This window comes from Seriola dumerili, unplaced genomic scaffold, assembly GCF_002260705.1.
Source record: "Seriola dumerili isolate Sdu_G_001 unplaced genomic scaffold, Sdu_1.0 BDQW01000017.1, whole genome shotgun sequence".
Taxonomy (NCBI): Eukaryota; Metazoa; Chordata; class Actinopteri; order Carangiformes; family Carangidae; genus Seriola; species Seriola dumerili.
Window position 1 is genome coordinate 13477898 of NW_019174272.1, and position 19865 is coordinate 13497762.

The 19865-nt window shown below is 43.7% G+C and overlaps 1 protein-coding gene across 1 annotated transcript in view; it reads right to left on the reverse strand.

Moving 5' to 3' along the window:
• Positions 1-19865, reverse strand: part of LOC111230442 (tight junction protein ZO-2-like) — an 82986-nt gene that overhangs the window by 196 nt on the left and 62925 nt on the right. Inside the window, exons 9-23 of the mRNA XM_022757185.1 lie at positions 19760-19857; positions 17563-17626; positions 16301-16451; positions 16077-16185; positions 13387-13606; positions 9589-9773; positions 8980-9075; positions 8703-8782; positions 8328-8538; positions 8119-8219; positions 6976-7194; positions 5617-5724; positions 1668-2129; positions 1467-1552; positions 1-297 (exon numbers count right to left, since the gene is read on the reverse strand). The exon at positions 1-297 is cut by the window's left edge and continues 196 nt beyond it. Coding sequence (XP_022612906.1) covers positions 153-297; positions 1467-1552; positions 1668-2129; positions 5617-5724; positions 6976-7194; positions 8119-8219; positions 8328-8538; positions 8703-8782; positions 8980-9075; positions 9589-9773; positions 13387-13606; positions 16077-16185; positions 16301-16451; positions 17563-17626; positions 19760-19857 — 2335 coding nt within the window. The 3' untranslated portion in view covers positions 1-152. The remainder of the gene's footprint in view (positions 298-1466; positions 1553-1667; positions 2130-5616; positions 5725-6975; positions 7195-8118; positions 8220-8327; positions 8539-8702; positions 8783-8979; positions 9076-9588; positions 9774-13386; positions 13607-16076; positions 16186-16300; positions 16452-17562; positions 17627-19759; positions 19858-19865) is intronic.

The following is a 19865-nucleotide window of genomic DNA, read 5'->3' on the forward strand; positions in this document are numbered from 1 at the left end:
CCTCAAAGAAAAAGAAGCAGCAGTCAATTCAGTCAGCAGCTGCCTTGTGCAGGCATGATGGAATGGTGAATGTATAGATAGACTGCATGTGCAGCATGTGTACATGTCTGTCCAAGAGGCCTGGGGGCAGGCACTGCTGCCGTGTTCTGACCCTACAGCTCTGTGTCCTGGTACTGGTGAGAATTGGCGGTGTAATATCCTGGTATCGCCTCCTCCTCTGCCACCTCCTCGGTCAGGTAGAAGGGATGTCCCTCCTTGGAGGACGGAGGGGTCTTGGGGTCAGGACGGGAGCTGGAGCTAGAAGGACACAGAAGACACAAGGTGCACTGAGTCCTGCCCCACCTCGAGGTGTTTCATTAGTCTAAACAACAAAGTGTATTTTCTCATTGACAGTTTGACACAAGACAGAAACATCAACATTAATGGATGCACTGTCATGAAAGAGAGACATTCATGCTCCCAGACCGAGAGCACCACCATGAGGTCCACATCTGTGGTTCAGAGTGAAACATCTGCACAACTACTGGAGGGGCTGATGTGAAATTTACCACAGATAACATCATGACCTTGGTCCCCTGACTCTTCTACAGTGGTGGCATTAGTTAGTTAGACTCTGGATCAGGCTGTAACAACATATTATATGTTGCTTTAGGGGCAGTACCTTCAGCCTTATGCCCAGCACGGGTTAGCATGGAGATCAGCTCCTGTGAATGAGCCACTCTTTCAGACTGTGGCCTCAGTCTTTCATTACTAAGCTCTCACACTTTCTTCTTACACCCACAATCAACCCGCAATTTTCAACTGCTTTAGGAAAGACCTTAATCATATTTTATGATATTGAAATTGTCAGTAACAACACTATTGTCTCTGGTCACTATCGAGACCGTGGTGTGGTTTATCATGGTACCTGCAGATCAGGCATTACAGTTCCAGTTAAACCCAGACTTTTCTGATATTCAGTGGATTTAAATCATGTGGAGGTTTAACTTTGACTCTGTCCAGCAGACCTGCAGTTTCATCTTCTCTTCCAGGTCTTGTCTTGACTTCTACTATGTCTCTTTACGTCCATTTCTTAATGACATTTCAGTGGACATTTCAAGCTGGAGGAGCTTTGATATCTTTGTATAGCCTCTGCTGCTTTGTATCATCAGTTAGCTTCATTTCTAATCAGTCAGAGTCTTAGAGGAGCTAATTGTTTACACAGACCTGACAAAGCTTATTACAGTTTTTTCACAGGTCTGTGTAGTACTCCTCATGATGAGGAAGTTGCGAAACAACCTTCATGAAATGCATGACTGGCAACTTTGTCAAAACTAAGTGGCTGCTCTGTACATAGATACATCAGCTACTCTTGATATTTTATCTCCGACAATATACAGGATTAATTTAGCAAACAGTGCGGAGACACTAACATGACTCCAGACACACTCACAGTGGAGACAGATGTATGGTAGTAGAGAGCCTACCCGATAGGCTGAGGGCGACTGTGGTCCAGCTTGGCTGTCTTCAGAGGAACAGCGTAGATGTCTGGATGTTTCTGAGCGATTTCCAACTGGAAACACAGGAGACTGATTAAAGCCTGTGATGACTGGGATTCAACACCTTTCCTGCACAATAAACACAACATCTTATTGTAGCACTGTGAGTGAAATGACAGCTGTGCCCACCCTGGCGTTCTGTGCCTCCTGCAGTTCCAGCACCCTATGGGCTCGGGCGAAGTGATCCATCTTCTCGAAGGCCTTGATTTTCCCCAAGAAGGACTTCATGGATGGGTCCTCGACAGGGCTGTCATCTGCTCCCTCGTCCTGCTGCCTGCAGGCCACCACAGGTGGGTGAACTGCAGTCTCTGTGGGCGCGGCACGGGGCTGGGATGCTACCAGGGATCGCAGCTTGTTGAAGGAGTTGAAGTGGTGAATCGGGGGAGGGGGCGGGGGCGGGGGGCTGGAAAAGACAGCTGAGCTGGAGATGGATGGTGGAGGGTCGTTGTTGCTGCTGGCGGGGCTGCTGCTGGAGGGAGAGTCGTAACTTCGGCTGGAACTTGGGGGTGGAGGGTGGTGCTGGCGGGGATGGTGGTGTGGGTTAATGGATCCTGATACAAAGACCAGCTCCTCCCTCAGAGACAGTTTCACCTGAGTAATAGGGAAAGCATCAGAGCCAGAGCAGATAATTCCACCTGTATTTGGACTCTCTGTCAAACACCTAAGCACATCTCTAACCACACAGCCTGTCATCTCACTGACACCAACAGAGACAGGCCATTCTACATGATTAGTTCTCTGAGGTAGACCAGGGGATGGTTTCACAAAGACAGACTTTGAGTCTTAGTGATAACAAATAGTCAGACTTCAGATGGATGTCTAATTTCATCTGTTGCACAAAGCATTTTAGTTCTTGACTATCTTAAGCCGGACTGTGGTACAATGAATTCTGGGTAAATTAAGGCTTTTCAATATTAAAAAAATGGCCGACCGAGGAACCACATCCAACTGCTCAGCTCTATTTACCCCAGCAGAAAATGTTTGTCTTTTGGAATAATTCAACAGTTACAAGGACGTTTTACTTTGGAAATTCAGCAAAGAGTGAAACAATAAAAAGAAAATGTAATTTGAAAAAAATGGCTGCGGTCTCTAAAAACTCTTTACCTTCTTATTTCTCTCTACATAACAATGTTAGCCAACCACAAATGATGTGCATCATTGCAGGTGTCATTGATTGTTACCATGGTAACATTGGTCTTAGGGGCTGAGCCTGGGGGTAAGGTGTCTAATGTTTCTGGCGTAAAATGAGTCAGTATTTATTTTTGTGAAATGGTTTTACTTGCATTAGACTGATCTATGAGCAAAATGAAGACTGCACCAACACTATAGACTGGTCTTTCAAGAAATATCTTGCAATATGCAATATGTGAAACTGGCTCCTAGTTTTGTCAGGAGATCCTGAGGTACAACTGGGATTTTAACTGAGTGCGACCTCCTGCTGTGGTACACCTGCAGAGGGCCTAAGGTGTTGTTTCAGTGGTTATAAACTCTGTGTGGAGAATGCTGGCTGTATGAAGAGTTTACTGATCAGAAAGGTCTTGTTGGTTTTGTTCATCATGAAGGTCAGATTGGGCTTTTCCACAAACCAGAATACCAGTATCACCAGTGCCACTAGTGTAAGTAGTATTAATACAATGAGATGAAGTAAGAGCATATTATAATGTTACAGCAGTAATATAAAGACAATAATATAATAATATTAGATTGATAATAGTTCCATGAAGTGGATCTTACAGTATCAACAGTGCCACTTCTTAGCCTAAGAATTAAAAGTTTGTATTAAACGTCTCTGACGAACATAACATCCTTCCACAAGTTCAGATCTTTGGACAGAGAATGAAAGAGGGCCCTATCTTACACCTGGCTACGCTAGTTTCAGACTGACACAGTAGTCATTTTCCCGTCCAGCGCCCATGTTGTTTAAACAGCAAATACACTTGTGCTTATCTGTGCGCCCCTGGTCGTGTTGGTCTTAAAATTAGATGTGGTCAGGCTCATTGTTGGTGCATTGCTATCTTGAGACAGCAGGAAGCGGTTGCGCAATTAACCAACAAAAACCTGGTCTAAGGTCAGTAGCGCAGTTTACTGTTATTTTAAAGGTGCATTATCAAAAGAGTAATATGTGCCATCCAAGCGGCAACCTCTGAGGCAAAAACATGAAGCCAACACGGAAGTACCAAAAACTGCACTTCTTCGATTAGCCGCTTGAGTCTGGCTCCAACAGTGAGTCAATCCCCATAGACTTATGTTATAATGCCCAACTTTACAGCAGAAATAAACATGTTTACAGTCCGGTACAAAAAACTGTACGAGGGGTGAATTTTTATATAACTCAATAATTTAAATTTTACTGAGGCTTGAAGTTCCCATTTTTGGATTATCCTGGAGTTTGGCGTAGTCATGGTACTGGCAAGATGGCGATGCCGGAACGGCCCACTCTGTGCTTCAAACCCGCTCTTCACAAACCTATGGGTGACAGTCTACGTCCATCTTTATTTACAGTCTATGATGCCAACATAGGTGAGAGCACAGAGCGCGTACAGTCTGCCTCTTGCGCACAAGCACAGTGAGCTGAAAATGACTGAAATAGATGTTGGGATGAGTCAGGTGGATCATTACAATACAGCCTCAGAGGGTCGGAGCATTCTTTGTGACATGTTGTGTGTTGAATAACTTTGTCATGTGTTATGGATGTCTCTTGCACGAGGCTCTGCAGAGAAGCTTCTTTCTTACTACCTGGTAAATCCTCCACAGCGTTTCCCATTTATCACCTAAATTTATCACCACAGTTTCATAATGAAGATTTATTCTCATATCATCATATCACATCAAATATTTCTAACGTTGTGATTTCTGCCGTCGCTTCACTGTAGAGCTGTGAGCAGAGCACTGATTCCCTCAGACCTTCTTTTCCCCTCAGAGTGCACAGAGCTGCTGCCTGTGTCAGCACCGGACTAACTGGTCAGGACTGGACTCACTGGTCAGGACTAGACTCACTGGTCAGGACTGGTCTAAGTGGTCAGGACTGGTTTTACTGGTCTGGACTGGACTCACTGGTCAGGACTAGACTCACTGGTCAGGACTGGTCTCAGTGGTCAGGACTGGTTTTACTGGTCAGGACTGGACTCACTGGTCAGGACTGGACTCACTGGTCAGGACTAGACTCCCTGGTCAGGACTGGTCTAAGTGGTCAGGACTGGCTTTACTGGTCTGGACTGGACTCTCTGGTCAGTCACAGTATGTGATCACCTAACCGCAGACAGAATCTAACTCTGTGTGAAACACTGTACCATTATAATAACAATACGACAAGGTGCAGCTCACCTGGCTTTTAAAGGGAATCTGGAGATGGCACTGTGATTGGTTTATTGCATGTTATGCTCAAAATCCCATGAATAATTAAGAGATTAAGTACAATTCTTTTGAAATGTGCCTGGAGCAGAGACTGCTGGTAAAACAGCAAAAAAGAGTTTGACACACCCTAAATGCCCATGCACTTCAGACCATGAGCTTTGGATCATTAAAATAGAGCCCAGAGTGTCTTTGTCCTTCAAACATTTAGTACAAACATCTGGAACATCAGCAGACATAGAGTTCAGAGTCAATATGAGATCTGCTCGGAGTGATTTCAGTTCACTATCTATTATATTAACCATCTATCATGCTTCTGTGCCACTCAGTGGAGTGGAGGGTTGTTTTAGAACCAGTGTTGTAGGCTACGGTAAAAATATCACACTTCTGGGTGGAAGGGGGTTTGGACAGATCAACACTGAGGTTCTGTTTAGAACATTAACAGTATATCAGGAGTACTGAATTAAATCATGTCTGGTTGGTTGGAGCCTTCTTGCTAGTCTTCTCCACATCAATCCCCAAGACACTACTAAATAATAGACCAGTAGACCAGTAGACTAGTAGACTAGTAGGTGCTAATACTAGTGGAAAGAAAAAATGTGAGACTGATCATTTGCATCAAACTATTTATCAAAAAAAAATCTGTCAACAAGCACTGTGGATCAGACAGTGCAAAACCCAGACAGATTCCCAGTGACATAAAACAGTTGCTGTGTGTGTGTCTCACCTTGTTGTCTGGAAAGGACACAGCTGGAGGACTGGACCTGTTGAGGACTTCCCGGCTGCTGATTTTCCTCATACGACTCCTGATGTCTGGACTGTACCTGCGCAAGATCTACACACAAACACACAAACACACATGCACGTGCACACACACACACACACACACACACACACACACACACAGTACACACACACACCAGTACACACACACACACACACACACACACACACACACACACACATAAAGTACACACACAGATCAGTGGACAGGACCATGGTAATGGTGGGTGTGTCAGTACTGTGACCTTCATTCGGTCTATTACGATACACTTTAATAACCTGACTTTGGTATAATATTCTCAATCATTTGTTCCAGAGTGAAAGGGAAGTAAAAATCCTCCATAGACCAGACCGTCTCATTTTGGTTTGGTGTTCGTGGTCTACGAAGGGCCACACCTTCGAAGGATGTGGCCCCTCAAACTATAATAACAGTGTAGCTTCAGTTACCTCTCCTGGAGTCAAACTGGACATCAGGACTAGTTTTTACTGCCCTTCTCTGTGTGACTGTCAGTCAGGGTGCACATGAGAGTCTGCTGCGTGTGTGTGTGTTACCGCGGATAAGTACAGGCAGTTATACCACCGCTGTTACTTCACCACTGGTCTATTGTCTCTACTCACAGTTAATCCCATTCAAATCTCCACATGGTCTGGTGGTGATGAAGGGTAGACTGCTCTTTCTTCTTCTCCTGGTAATCCTTAAACTGGCCCTAAACACCACACAGGCCAAATTTCTTTCCCAGTCTGACCATCACATCACTATGACTGATGGCCAGGATGTACACTCATACATACCTACAGAGTGTGAGCAACAGGAAGCTGACTGTGGGTCTCTGGTGTCATTAATAACATAAGTTTTCTGAATGTTACATACAGAACCTTTAAAATTGATCCCATTGACTTGTGGTGTCTGGACAGTGTCTACACATCTCTGATAGACTGTCTATACACCTCATTATGTTTGTAAGAGGTGCTGGTGGTTTACCTGGTAACCAGGTAACTCAGGTGGCATGCTACAGTGTATTATAGAAGTTAACACTGACTGTTGTGTCCTGTCATGTTAGGTTTGGAGTTGTAAGTCCTCATCTGAACTACAGATGGCAGCCGAATGCAGAGAGAGGTAGGGAGATCGTGTGTGTATGAGAGTCTGACATGTCCATAGAGTTGACATGGACATACAGTATGGATCACATCAGGTACTTGACCTGAGAGGTCTGGATGGTTCAGAGAGCAGCAGACCAGCACCAGTGTTAATCCACCTGTATGTGTGTGTGTGTGTGGGTGTGTGTGTGTGTGCGTGAGAGACCTCCTCAGCTGTGACAGGTTCAGATGAGCGACTGATGGCAGAGATGTGTAGTGTTTCCACATCAGGCTCGTTGTCGGTGTAGGCCCCGCCCTCATCAGCGGTGTCGTCCAGGTCAGAGGTCAGCCGGCTGTCCATGCTGAGGTAGTCGGCGGACATGGCGGACAGAAAGGACAGACGCTCCACGTCCTGGCAGTCCAGATCAGTCTCTACTCCCTCCAGCTAGAAGAGACACATGATGGATCTTGGGTGTACAGGAAGGAAGGATGGACAGACGGATAGCAACGAGAGAGAAGAAGAAGAGACAAAGCCGAGCTGTAGAGCACTACTGACAGGAAGTAGAAGACACACTGAACATTGTGCACACAACAGGTAGCAGGAAGACCACAGTCAGTCCACTTCACCAGACTGAACAAGAATAAATAAGATCTACTCTCAGTGTCCAGTTTATAAGGAACACCAGCTAAAGCTAGGTCAGTCTGATCTACCAGTCCTGACTCCTCCTCCATCAAGACTGTCGCCACCTCTCTGTATAACACACAGACCAACAGCATCACAACTTGCAGCCTCTAAAAGACCATCCAGCTGAATCAGCACCTCTGATCCAGTCTCAGGACTGCTGGACCTGAAGTGAACTCTGTGCTCATACTGACATTCCTGGACTGAAGTTGTGAAGTACATGTATTTAACACATGATCACATAAATTGAGTGTCTATGTATAAATTTTAATAGAAACGCAGGTTTAACCCCTCATTTTCTGGAGCTTTATAGGCTGGGTAGTTTGGTCGTCTCTCATATCAAGTATGACCACATCTTTATCACGAGTCTGTCTGCTGAGAGCTGGGGTCATAGTGACGTGGATTTACACTGTGAGTCAGCTTCTCATGACATGTATAAATAAACCTAATCTGCCTGACAACAGAGTGAAAAAAGAAATCATACTAGTGTCAGACAGAGTTTAAATGTACAATCAAACCTAGAGCAGTATATTTAGATGTGAAAGTCGACATAGTGTAAACATTAATCCTCAGACATCTGTTATTATAAATGTCCTTTAGAGTTACAGTAGAGTTACAGTCCCACACTCTGTGCGTGCGTGTGTGTGTGTGTGTGTGTGTGTGTGTGTGTGTGTGTGTGTGTGTTACCTTGCCGTCAGAGACCCACACAGCCTGCATCTGCTGCTCTCTGATGGAGTCTTTGATGCTCCCGTACCAGGCGTCGTTTGCTGAGTTCAAGTCGATGGTGGCTGGATGAGAAAACCATCCAACCTCAGCGAACACACTTCAATAGGGTAAATAACTAGCTGCTACTGTACGAATGTTACACCTGACTGACTGTGTATGTGTGTCTGTACCAGTGAATAAGTGGCAGCAGGTCTTCCTCAGTTTGACGGCCTGCTCGTACAGCTTGCGGGCACTGCGGTTGGAGCTGGGGATGATCCTCTGTCTCATGGCCTTGATGCCATGCTTGGTGTCTGGGTTGAAGAAGATGACGATGGGGTACCACTGGGTGTAGTTCAAGGTGTCCACCGCCTTGGGGGTCACATCCAGCAGCGCATGCTTATCCTGTGTGGTGTGAGGAACAGGGATACAAGGTGATGGAGGTCTGACCAAACCAGCTGTGGTTCAGCTGACAATGGGTCTCCTTTATTTTATCCAGATGACTTCAGATCAGGGGAGGAGTGTGTGTGTGTGTGTGTGTGTGTGTGTGAGTGTGCGTGCGTGGCTACCTGCTCAATGATTTGTCGTATGGTGTTTAGACGGACCACACCTGAGGACTTCTCAGAGCCAGCGTCTTTAGGCTCAGTTTCTAACAGAAAGCAAACAATGAGAAGTCATTTACACACCACAACACCACACAGGGAGGAGACTCACACACACATGGAGACACATACATATACGCGCACACGCACGCACACACACACACACACACACACACACACACACACACACACACACACACACACACACACACACACACACACACACACACACACACAGACTCACTGGCAACAACAAACAAGTCGGGCATCTCAGAGGCCAGTCTCTCATTAGCAGCGTCAGCGATGGGGCCGAACAGAACCACAGGACGCCGGAAACCAGCTGCAATGACACACAGTTGGTTACATTTCTGCTCACAGATCATAGTCTCAGACAAGTGAAGTGGTCTCAAACAGAACCGGACCAGTACTGTATCATGTACCTGTGAATAGTTACAATGGTATGATAATATTAGTCATGCTGATATATCAGTGAAATGACCCAGCACATACAAACGTTTTCAAATTTCATGAATCAAGAGAAAAACCTAATCTAATCGGACAGTGTCAGGTTTTGTTTGTGACCGTGCTGTGATAAGAAAAATGTCTTCTGTTAAAACTGGATCACTTCTCTAGAAAACTCTGCTTTTAACCTAAATCACTCAGAAGAACTAAAGAATATCAGTAGAACTAAATATATCAGAAGAACTAAATATATCAGTAAGTGATGCCTCAAGTCTATATCTCCTACAAATGGAGACCTTGACTCTACGAGACCCTGAGGAGGCCCTGTGGAACCTGGTACTGAGAATTTAGAGTGCAGCCTCTGTGGACCATCCCGCCATAGATCACCCACCCTCTCGGAGCACCACTCGTTCATATGCTGGGAAGCGGGTGGCCAACGTCTGACTGGTCAGGTTCTCTCTGCTTTTCCTTAGGTCCTTCCTCTTCACTGAGCGTTGACCTCGCAGCCTCCAGAAGTCAGCTCGATCGCCCACCACAGCTTTATGAGAGCTCTGCACACTGGACATCTGCTCCGCTCTGACAGGGAGGACAGACACCTGTCAGACTATAGTAATCAGACTGTAGTCATCCGACGGTTGTCATCAGACTGTGGTTGTCAGACTCTAGTCATCAGGATGTTGATGTCAGACTGTAGTCAGACAGTAGTTTCAACTAGAAAAAAATAGAAATGTTGAATGTGCCTGCTGCTTGATGCGTGTACTTCACTCCTCATGTTTCAATCCGTACAAAGGACGTTACTTTCAGTTTCATTCATGTCATAGAGACTTATCCTGACACTGACCTCAGAAAAACCATTTGAAGCTGTCACAACCGGCCAAAATATCCTCACACTGATGGAGTCAAACACAAATTTGTCCCCACAACTATAGCAAGACATGTATACACACATGTACATGCCCTAACAAAAGTTGATCTGCAATAAAGCTATAACACTATATCCCCATATAGATGATAGCTTCTAAGATAAAACTTTTATAACCTCCCTTACTTCTTACCTTTTTGAGACTCTTATTTAGAAAATGTATCCATATTGCAGAGGTATGCCATCTCTGTGACATGGATGCACTTTCAAAATAAGTGTCTGCAAATGTCTATGCTTCTGTGTTTGGCAGTATAAATTGCATAAGGTTTTGTACAACAGAGCCAATAATTCCTTCTTGCCATGTTGATAGGTAGGTTAATCCAAACTGTGGAGATGGTGTTTCTGTGTTTCTGTCAATATATACAGTATATATGTATGTATGTGTGTGTGTGTGTGTGTGTGTGTGTGTGTGAGTCTGGCTATGTGTGTGTGTGTGTGTGTGTGGCTGTGTTTATAAACATCACAGAGATCAAAGAGTCTCTTAACGAGCTGTTTCAAACACCTGTGTCTAGCTGAAAGACACAGAATTGTCACAGATCTGGGTGTGATTTTGGCTCGGCGAGCCTCTCAAACAGCTGCTGTTTCTTAAAAAAATGGTAACTCCACCAGAGCGGCACAAGACCTTTGTGCTCCTGAATTTGTATTGCAGTCAATGGGAGAGGTGACTTTGAGGCTCACTATTGAAATTCTGTGTTTGTGTTGTCTGTGTCAAGTGTCTGTGCTTAGGTAGACACTTTCTATGAAACAGCACAAACATTCAGTGCAATACACACCCATTATAATGTCTGAAACGGTCTTAAAATGACACAAAATGTAAACTGTGATTTTGTTAAAACTGCAATAGTTTTCAAAATACCGATTTAACCCTAAAGAGTGTCAAGTCTTGTGACCTGTTTAACGTTTCAACAATTTTTCTATGTTGAACTATGACGCAGAAGTAGAGCTCCAAAGAGGGCTGGGTTTGGTTGTTTTGAAGACGTCTCTCCATCACTCTTTATGAGAATTTTTTCACCTTTGATCACCATTTATGTCGTCTATTGTATTGCAGGCACATAACTAGATGAAGACAGTCTCAAAAAAGCCTGACCCCACATGGAGCAGTCGGAATGATGGTGACAGTCGTGAACCAGCATTAAGCAAAAGAAGAAGAACTTTTCTTCTTTCCCTGGTTTGACTGTAACAGTTGACTATTCAGTGATGCTGATCAATAGGAGCACAGAGATCTCTTCAGCTGTAAACGCTGAGAGAAGAGATAGGAGTGAACCTGTAACCTTGTGACCATCACCACCAGGATTCACAACACACACACACACACTTCACCCAGTGACATGAACGGTTCCAGCTTCACTGTCATTTACAGAATGAACAGAGAAGTCTGTCCCTGTACTAGGGTTGTGCCGATGGACGATGATATTGGTGATCAACGATCATCAGAACGCCGATTGCTCATGCTTTTGCAAATGTCAAGACGATATTTGACTTATTACCCCTTTAATGTAGTAACTTATTATTATTTTTAGTATTAAATGAATACCAAATTTAAATTGCCCTGCCACAGTTTCACGTATATAACAGCATATAACCAACACGCGCGCATCTGTAGTTACTGCTGTGAAGAGCGGAGGAGATTGAAAGACAGAAAGAACACGTTATTTAGTTTGGTTTCATATCCTGCTGCTTTTTTTGGTGGTAAATAGAACTACTGAACAGTCAGTTTTAAGCACTTGAAGATTTGATCATCACTAAAGCATATTTCATGTAGAGAGGTAATAAAAAAATAGATGAAATGGTCAAAGTTGTCATATTGACATTTAAGGTGTACTGATTGATTTCCAAACATCAATCATGCATTGAATAACATGCAAGAAAACATTCCACCTTAAAAGTGTCCGATAGCTGCTGGTAGTCTCTAAACTGCACAGTAATTTAAATGGTTAATTAGTAAAGATGAAAAGACAGAAAACATCTTTTCATTCATCATTCAATCATGATGAAACTGTAATAATGAAATAAATTTGTGAGTTTTTTTTAATAAAGATCAGCTCTACCTGTGATTAAGACAGAGCAGAGCAGCGTAATCGCTTGTTGGGGAGAAATACGCTTCTGACATGAACAGCTGTGTAGTCTATCCCCTCCTGTTCAGCTCTGCTTTGTTTAGCTGTAATTCATATTTATTGTGGACCAGTCTGTGACACCTCTTTTAAAACTGCTGTAGAAATAAACTTGACTTAGTTACAAGTTGAATATTTGATATTCTGCATGTAGGTCTTTACAGTACACACCCTTTTCCTCATGTGAACATATGGTGTAGTCAAACCACAGCATAGAACTGGGACATGTTGTCTCCCACCAGAGACTGACTGTTTCTGTAATAACAGCTGTTTCACTGTAATGTTACTGCAGTGCAGCAGAGCTGTGCATCTGTTCTCCTTCTCATTTTAAACATCCCACTCTTCTATTTTACAGTCTTTAACAGTATGATACACACAAACATATAGTTATGGTTGAATTCCTGGCACTGTACAGTCACCTCTTATTCTATTTGATTTGTTGGTATTTAACCTTACCTAGAGGTGCCACTCAAACACACTGGACATACAGCTGACAGGGGACATTATGCTCCTCTTAGGTTGCTGTGTGTGTGTGTGTGTATGTGTGTGTGTGTGTGTGTGTGTGTGTGTCACAGTCATGTGGTGTCATGGTGACCTTACATCACTCAGACTGTAGTGTAAGACTGTGGTCAGCAGCTGGACTCAGACACATAGCATCACTGCTGTGTAGAGGCAGGATCAATAGTGAAATATAATCAACAATCTGACACAACAGTTAATGTGTTTGTGTGAGTATTTTTCTAATGGTAGAAACTACAAGTTACATACAGTCATCCACAGGCCACCTAGCACTGTGAACTGTTACATCACCTGCTTCACCCAAGAACACCTGCTACCTGTCCTGGTCCACAGCTATTCACTGAGTCAGGTCAGCTGGCCGCCCTGTTGAATGTGTGTACTTCTAGTTACAGTAAGTTATATGATGGGGTTTATGATGGGGTATTTTCCTGCCAGTGACCTCATCTCAAAATCAGGTGTTGACATTTATCACAGAGGCTGGAGTTTTAGAAAAACTGTCCCTGGTCTCCTTGAGGATGGGGTTGGGAGCTGATGATGATGATGATGGTATGGTTAATCCTTCATCAGGGGAGGGAGAGTTCTGTCTGAGGGACACACCTTTATGTCTTTCTAAAGAGGGACCAGCTGACAGCCCTACCTGCTCTTATTGGGGATGATACCCTTCTCTAGCAGCTGCTTGTCCTTGCCAACACGGATTGCCAGCCAGTTGCCAAGCTTGCCATCATATAGGGTGTCCACCACCTTAAAGATGTCCCCCCGACTGAAGGCCAAGCTTTGAGGAGTCTCCTTCTCATACTCAAAGTGGGTCCGGATGAAGAAGGAATCTCCACGCCCCGACAGTAAGATGTCGTTATAAACTGGACACACAAAAAAGTGAGAGATAAGAAGGAATGTACACACACACACACACACACACACGCACACGCGCGCACACACACACACACACACACACACACAAACACACACATACCCAATACTACACTACAGCACTAAATGTGGATTAATCTGCCACTGAAACTAGTCCCCTACATGTCCTCATACTTGGTGCAGTTGTAAGCACCAAAGAGCTAGTATGTTGACCTTTGATCTTCTTACATGCACGGTTGTTAAAGGTCAGGAATGAACTTCCATGCACCAGTTTTATTTGCACAATCAAAACAATGTGCACATCTTTGTCTTACTGTTGTATGGAAATACTCTTTACAGCCTGCTCCAGGCTCCTGCGAGGCTTTCTGATTTGATATGTGTGGTCCGACAAAGCACTGACCCAAAAGGACCAACAGTCATACTGACTACAATCCACTGCTTCTGAGGTTGGCTGCACACACAAGGCTGACTTTATACTGTGGATTCAGCTGCAGCAGACATTGAGTGTACTTTAATTTCATACACTAATAAACACATCAAACACAGTCCCCCTTCTTGTAGTCGAATGCTCCTCCAACAACCTCACAGACCACAATCCTGTGAGTCTACAGGACATTTACAGAAGAAGAAGAAATACAGTGTAGGTTACTGTTGAGATATCATTCATGTTTTAATAAATAAAAAGCATGAAGGCAAAGCAGTCATTACTGAAACACTCCTTTTCTTTCAAGAAACATAAGTCTGGAGGTAGTGTTAGTCTGAAGGTAATGTTTTTATTAAGCTCTGCGGTCCATCATATTTTATCCAGGACTTTGTAAATCTATTTGAAACTAGTCTCAAGCTAGTGGTTTACAAAATGAGGTTGCACATTTAAAACTTAAAGGAGTAGTTTGACAGTTTGTAATATATTGCAGAGAGTCAGATAAGACTATTGATACCACTCTCATTAGCGTCATTAATTTGTGTGATTAGTGTAAAATGGAGGAGACAGGAGCCAGTTAGCTCAGCTAAAAACAAAGGTGTAAAAATGACATTAAGTGTGAGATTCTTAGAATTTCTCCTCCATCTTCCTGGAGTCTTGTCACCACGGTGAAGCCAGACTCTTTGGAGACTCAAGAAGGAGATGGACAGAGAAATAGTCCACACACTTCATGAATCATATTAGTAGCAAGCTGCTCCTGTTAGTTGGTTCAGTGAACAGTTGTACCTGACAGTTAGCAGGTTTGAATACTGTTAGGTCTCCCCAGACCTGTCATTCTCCATCCACCCGCCAGAAGTCCCTGGACTTTCTTCCTGTCCCCATATCTATCTGCTCACCTGTTTCCCATCTTCAGTCACTTGAAAACCCAGACTTAAACCTGAAGTTATCTTGATAACCTCAAGTGCTGCTTCATGGTACAGACCTCAGGTCATTGCTCTGCTTCACTGTCTGATGTGTTTTTGCTTATTTAGTTTTTTGAATAAAAAGGCCAAATCCCTTTTTTTCAGAGCCACATGCTCCAGGGTCAACATGCTCATTACCTCACACAGTTCGTGTTGCTCTTTCTCACTGATGTGTTCTTGAGCAGATCTGTGTGGGCGCATGTGTGTCACGGTTGGCTGAACCAAAACTAGCCTGATCTGGCCTAAAAGCCTTAGGGGGGCCAAGCTGGTATCTCCATCATTACATGGAAACATCAGTGAGAGAGCGACAGAGTAATGGTGCTGAGGTGTGAGTGTGGCAGCTGGCAGAGCATTGTGGGAGAGGACACTGTGTTCTGGGATTAACACCTTCCATTATTCTATCGTTTCTCTCCATCACTGCTGACTCATCACATACAGGCCCAGACAGAGGGACCCTGTGGTTCTACGATGCTACTATCAAGAAATCCTATAAAACCACTAAAACTACATGACACCAAAATGTCTCTCAGTGCTCTCTGACTTCCTGCGCTTTGGCTCTCAGCTCCAGCACCACTGGCTCCTACTGAAGATGGAAATCTTTAAAAACACCTCACATACAAACAACACTCAGTAATCTCCTTTAAAAGCTGCTCACTTGGGTTTTTATCAAACGTTACACAAACAACAGGAAATTAGTTAGGGACTATTTTCAGTGGCGAATTGATCCAGATTTGGTGCTCTAGTTTGTATTTGTGGCGGCAGTATGTGTTCATGGTGATGATCCGTTACAGTAGATGGACTAAAACTGTAAAAAATAAAATATATAAAATTTGTCCTGAGAGTGACACTCAAGTGAAAACAATAAGGTGATGAAGATCAAAGGGACATTTTTGTCTGAAGAGGTAAAAGAGGGAAGATTTCAGGGTTCATCTTCCAAGGAGCATGAATGTGCTAAACACACTGTGATATGATGAAATACTGAAGGTCAGACTGAACAGCTGTATCATTGGTCAGAGCTGAATTTTGATGTAAATGTCATTGATGTGAGAAATGTGACTGTGTCTTTAGATGTTTTACCATCAGGTTTGCTCTGGGCCAGGATAGTGACCAGTTCCCCTTTAGGAATCTCCAACAGGAAGAGCACCGCTTCTTCTCTCACTACACCCTGAAAATCAACGTTGTTCACCTTCAACACAAAGGGCACAATAATTAGGACATACTCATTATTCTGTAAACTCTAATTCACATTGTAATTTGAACTACTGTATGTCTTCTGAAATGAGTTCTGTCTGGACTGGCACCTTTAAGATCTGGTCTCCGATGCGCAGGCCCTCCTCCTCAGCAGGACTCCCCTCTTGAACACCAGCGATGAAGATGCCGACATCATTTCCTCCCGCCAGTCTCAGTCCAACACTGTCCCCCTTCTGGAAATTCACCATCACTGTGTTCGGCCTGCAGGAGGAGAGATCCACGTCACCATTAACAACATGGTCCAGGTTCACTAACACGAGAGATCCATACAGATCTGGTCCCTCTGGTAAGGACCTGAATTGGGGAATCAAAGTGTTTCTATACCATACAACACTGATTCATGCAGCTCCCAGCTACAGTGACCTGTCTGTTCCTATGTGTTTCACAGAGGCTCACATACTGTATACACACTATATACCAGTGGTGCCGGCAGCTGTAAACCTGTACACACTGTACATTTTTTTATGATTTTGTTTGTTTTTTTAACATCTTGAAAATAAAATTGTGACAACAGGAGATCCTGTCTTATTTTTTGCTGCATCCACTCAGTAACGTTATGGATCTAGATTGAAGAGGAGAGCAGGAGATAAAGGAGGAGTTTGCTGCTTTGATGCCCAGTGTTGACACTGCATGTGGAGCACTGATGAACATCCGTCATGATATTGAATTGATGCAGAGGCCGATGTGCGAGAGTTTGACGCAGAATGAATTTCAAACAGACAGGCACAACGATTTCATTTCATTGGCTCATGTGGTTTTTCTGGTTGTTTATTGTAGCAGCTTGGTTTGGTCTTGATCTTGCGTATTGTTATTTCTATCTTTAGTCGTTAGTTAGGCAACTGTTCTTATGATGAAGATGCTAAATGAGGAAATCTGTTGCTTCATGACGACTTTTACTGCACGATTCTCTGGGATATTCAATATAGTATATGATAGTACATTGTAGCCTGTTGTTTTTCAGGCCTGTTGGTTGATCTTTGAAATGCATGTGGTAGCTAATCAGAGCTTTATTGTGGTGTTGTGTCTTAACTTTGGCGTTAAAATACACAAATCAATCTCTTTCTCTCTCTTTCTCGCTCAGTCATTCGATGAGTAGACATGTGTACCTGTGTGGGAAACCTAAAGGTAGTGGACAGGCGGTTCTTATGCATACTATGAAATATAGTCCTTCCGTCGCCACTGGTATATACTGTATATAAAGTATGAGGCTAATCACACACAAGTCTGTGAAGGCATCATTTACATCCTGCTCTCATATCAACATGTTTCCTTCAAATTACCAATAAATATAAAAGAGGAAATGAAAACTCACCCGTAGATCTTTTCATCCTCTGGACTCGGTCGGAGGAGGATCTTGGGCGTGGTGGTTACAGAGACTGTAATAAGAGAATCAAACTGTTAATATGTTATATGATCACAGCTACCAACAACAGCTCAGGTCAGCGCAAGTTAAAGTGAACAAAAAGGGTTTCTATTTAGACTCCAACTGGAGAGAACAGGTGATGCAGAACTGTCAGACTCTACAGAGACAGCTCAGACTGAACAGTCAAATCCTGGACCAGTAGTTAACAGACCTGTGAGCTCACAGAGCTGAAACAGGTGCAGGATGTGATTGTAATGTGATGCTTTTGATCGTAGTAATGGACCTACAGAGAAATCTGCATTAGCTTGATTGTATGGAGTCTTCAGCCTCTTATTGTTCATTGTCTCAGCTTCACAACCTACAACTGATCACCCTTAAAGATCCACTGTCCTCTTCTGTCTTCTACTGTCCTCCATTGTCCTCTGCTGTCTTCTACTGTCCTCTACTGTCTTCTACTGTCCTCCATTGTCCTCTGCTGTCTTCTACTGTCCTTCACTATATTCTACTATATCTAGACACCCTCTGTCTAGATCTAGGTTCCTTGGCTCAATACCTAAAATCCAACATTACTAACTTGGGAGTTAAGGTGGACTTTGACCTCAGACTTGACAATCAGATCAAGACAGTTGTGAAGGCAAGTTTTTACCAGTTGAGGCAGCTGGCCAAAATAAAGCCAATTCTTTCAAAGCAGCACTTTGAGACAGTAATCCACGCCTTTGTCACCACACGGCTGGATTACTGCAATGCACTTTATGCGGGGGTTAGTGGGTCCTCCATCAACCGTCTCCAGATGGTACAAAATGCTGCTGCACGTCTTTTAACTGGCACACGCAAATATGACCACATTTCCCCCATTTTAGCCTCACTTCACTGGTTGCCCATACATTTTAGGATTCATTTTAAAATTCTTTTATTTGCTTTTAAATCTCTCAATGGTCTCGCCCCTCCCTACCAATCTGAATTGCTGCACCCATATTCTCCCACCCGCTCTCTCAGGTCAGCTGATCAGCTGCTCCTAAGGGTGCCAAAACGAAGCGCAAGCTGTGGCAGCCCCTAAAATGTGGAACGATCTGTCTCTGCACATTAGACAGGCGTCTTCCTTTTTAAATCCCTTCTTAAGACCCATCTCTTTTCCATGGCCTTTGACACCCTGTAAGATGTGATTTTATTTTATTGTTTTATCTTATTTTATGTTATTTTTTGTTTTCTCTTATTATATATCTGTTTTTATTGATGTTTTATGTCTTTTAATTTATCTTGTGTTTATAATTTTATCATGTACAGCACTTTGGTACCTTCTGGTTGTTTTTTAAAGTGCTTTATAAATAAAGCTGGATTGGATTGGATTGGATACTATCCCCCACTGTCCCCTTCTGTCCTCTGCTGTCTTCTACTGTCCTCCATTGTCCTCCACTGTCTTCTACTGCCCACTGTCTTCTACTGTGCCCTACTGCCTTCTACCGTCTTCCAATGTCCTCCACTGTATTCTGCTGTTCTCTACTTTCCACTGTTTTCTATTGTCCTCCACTGTCTCCTACTGTCTTCTACTACTCTCCACGGTCCTCTACTATCTTCTACCGTCCTCTACTATCCCCCCATGTCTTATACTGCCCTCTACTGTCCACTACTGTCTTCCACTGCCGTCTACTGTCTTTTACTGTCCTCTAATGTCTTCTACTACTCTCCACTGTCCTCTACTATCCTTCCATGTCTTATACTGTCCTCTACTGTCTTTTACTGGCCACTACTGTCTTCCACTGCCGTCTACTGTCCCTTACTGTCCTCTGTTGTCCTCTACTGTCTTCTACTGACCCCTACTCTAACCTGCTGTCCTCTACTCTCCTCTACTGTCCACTACCTGCTCAGCAGACAGACACTATCAGAGAGCAGCTGGTGAACATAGTGGAGCAAATTTTGCAGCTAAGATGAGCAGGTGGAGACCAAACTCTGAGCTAAAAGAGAGGGAACACTGGCCCGAGTTCTGGTTTCTGCTGCCCCCCTAAATGCATCAATTAAAGCAGCTTTACATTTCACATTTGGTACATAAAACAAGGGATGGTCTTATGTTCCATCCTGTAAGTTCTTGGTGAGTTGTAGTTGTGTGTGTGGTATTTGTTAATATGAGGAGTGTGACGTGGATCATAACCTGGAGGCTCCTCGGTGTCAGCTGCAGCATGGGGGTCTTCAGGAACTCTGAATGGTGAGGCCATAGCTGACATCATGGCTGTCGTCATGGGTTCTTCCCTGTTACA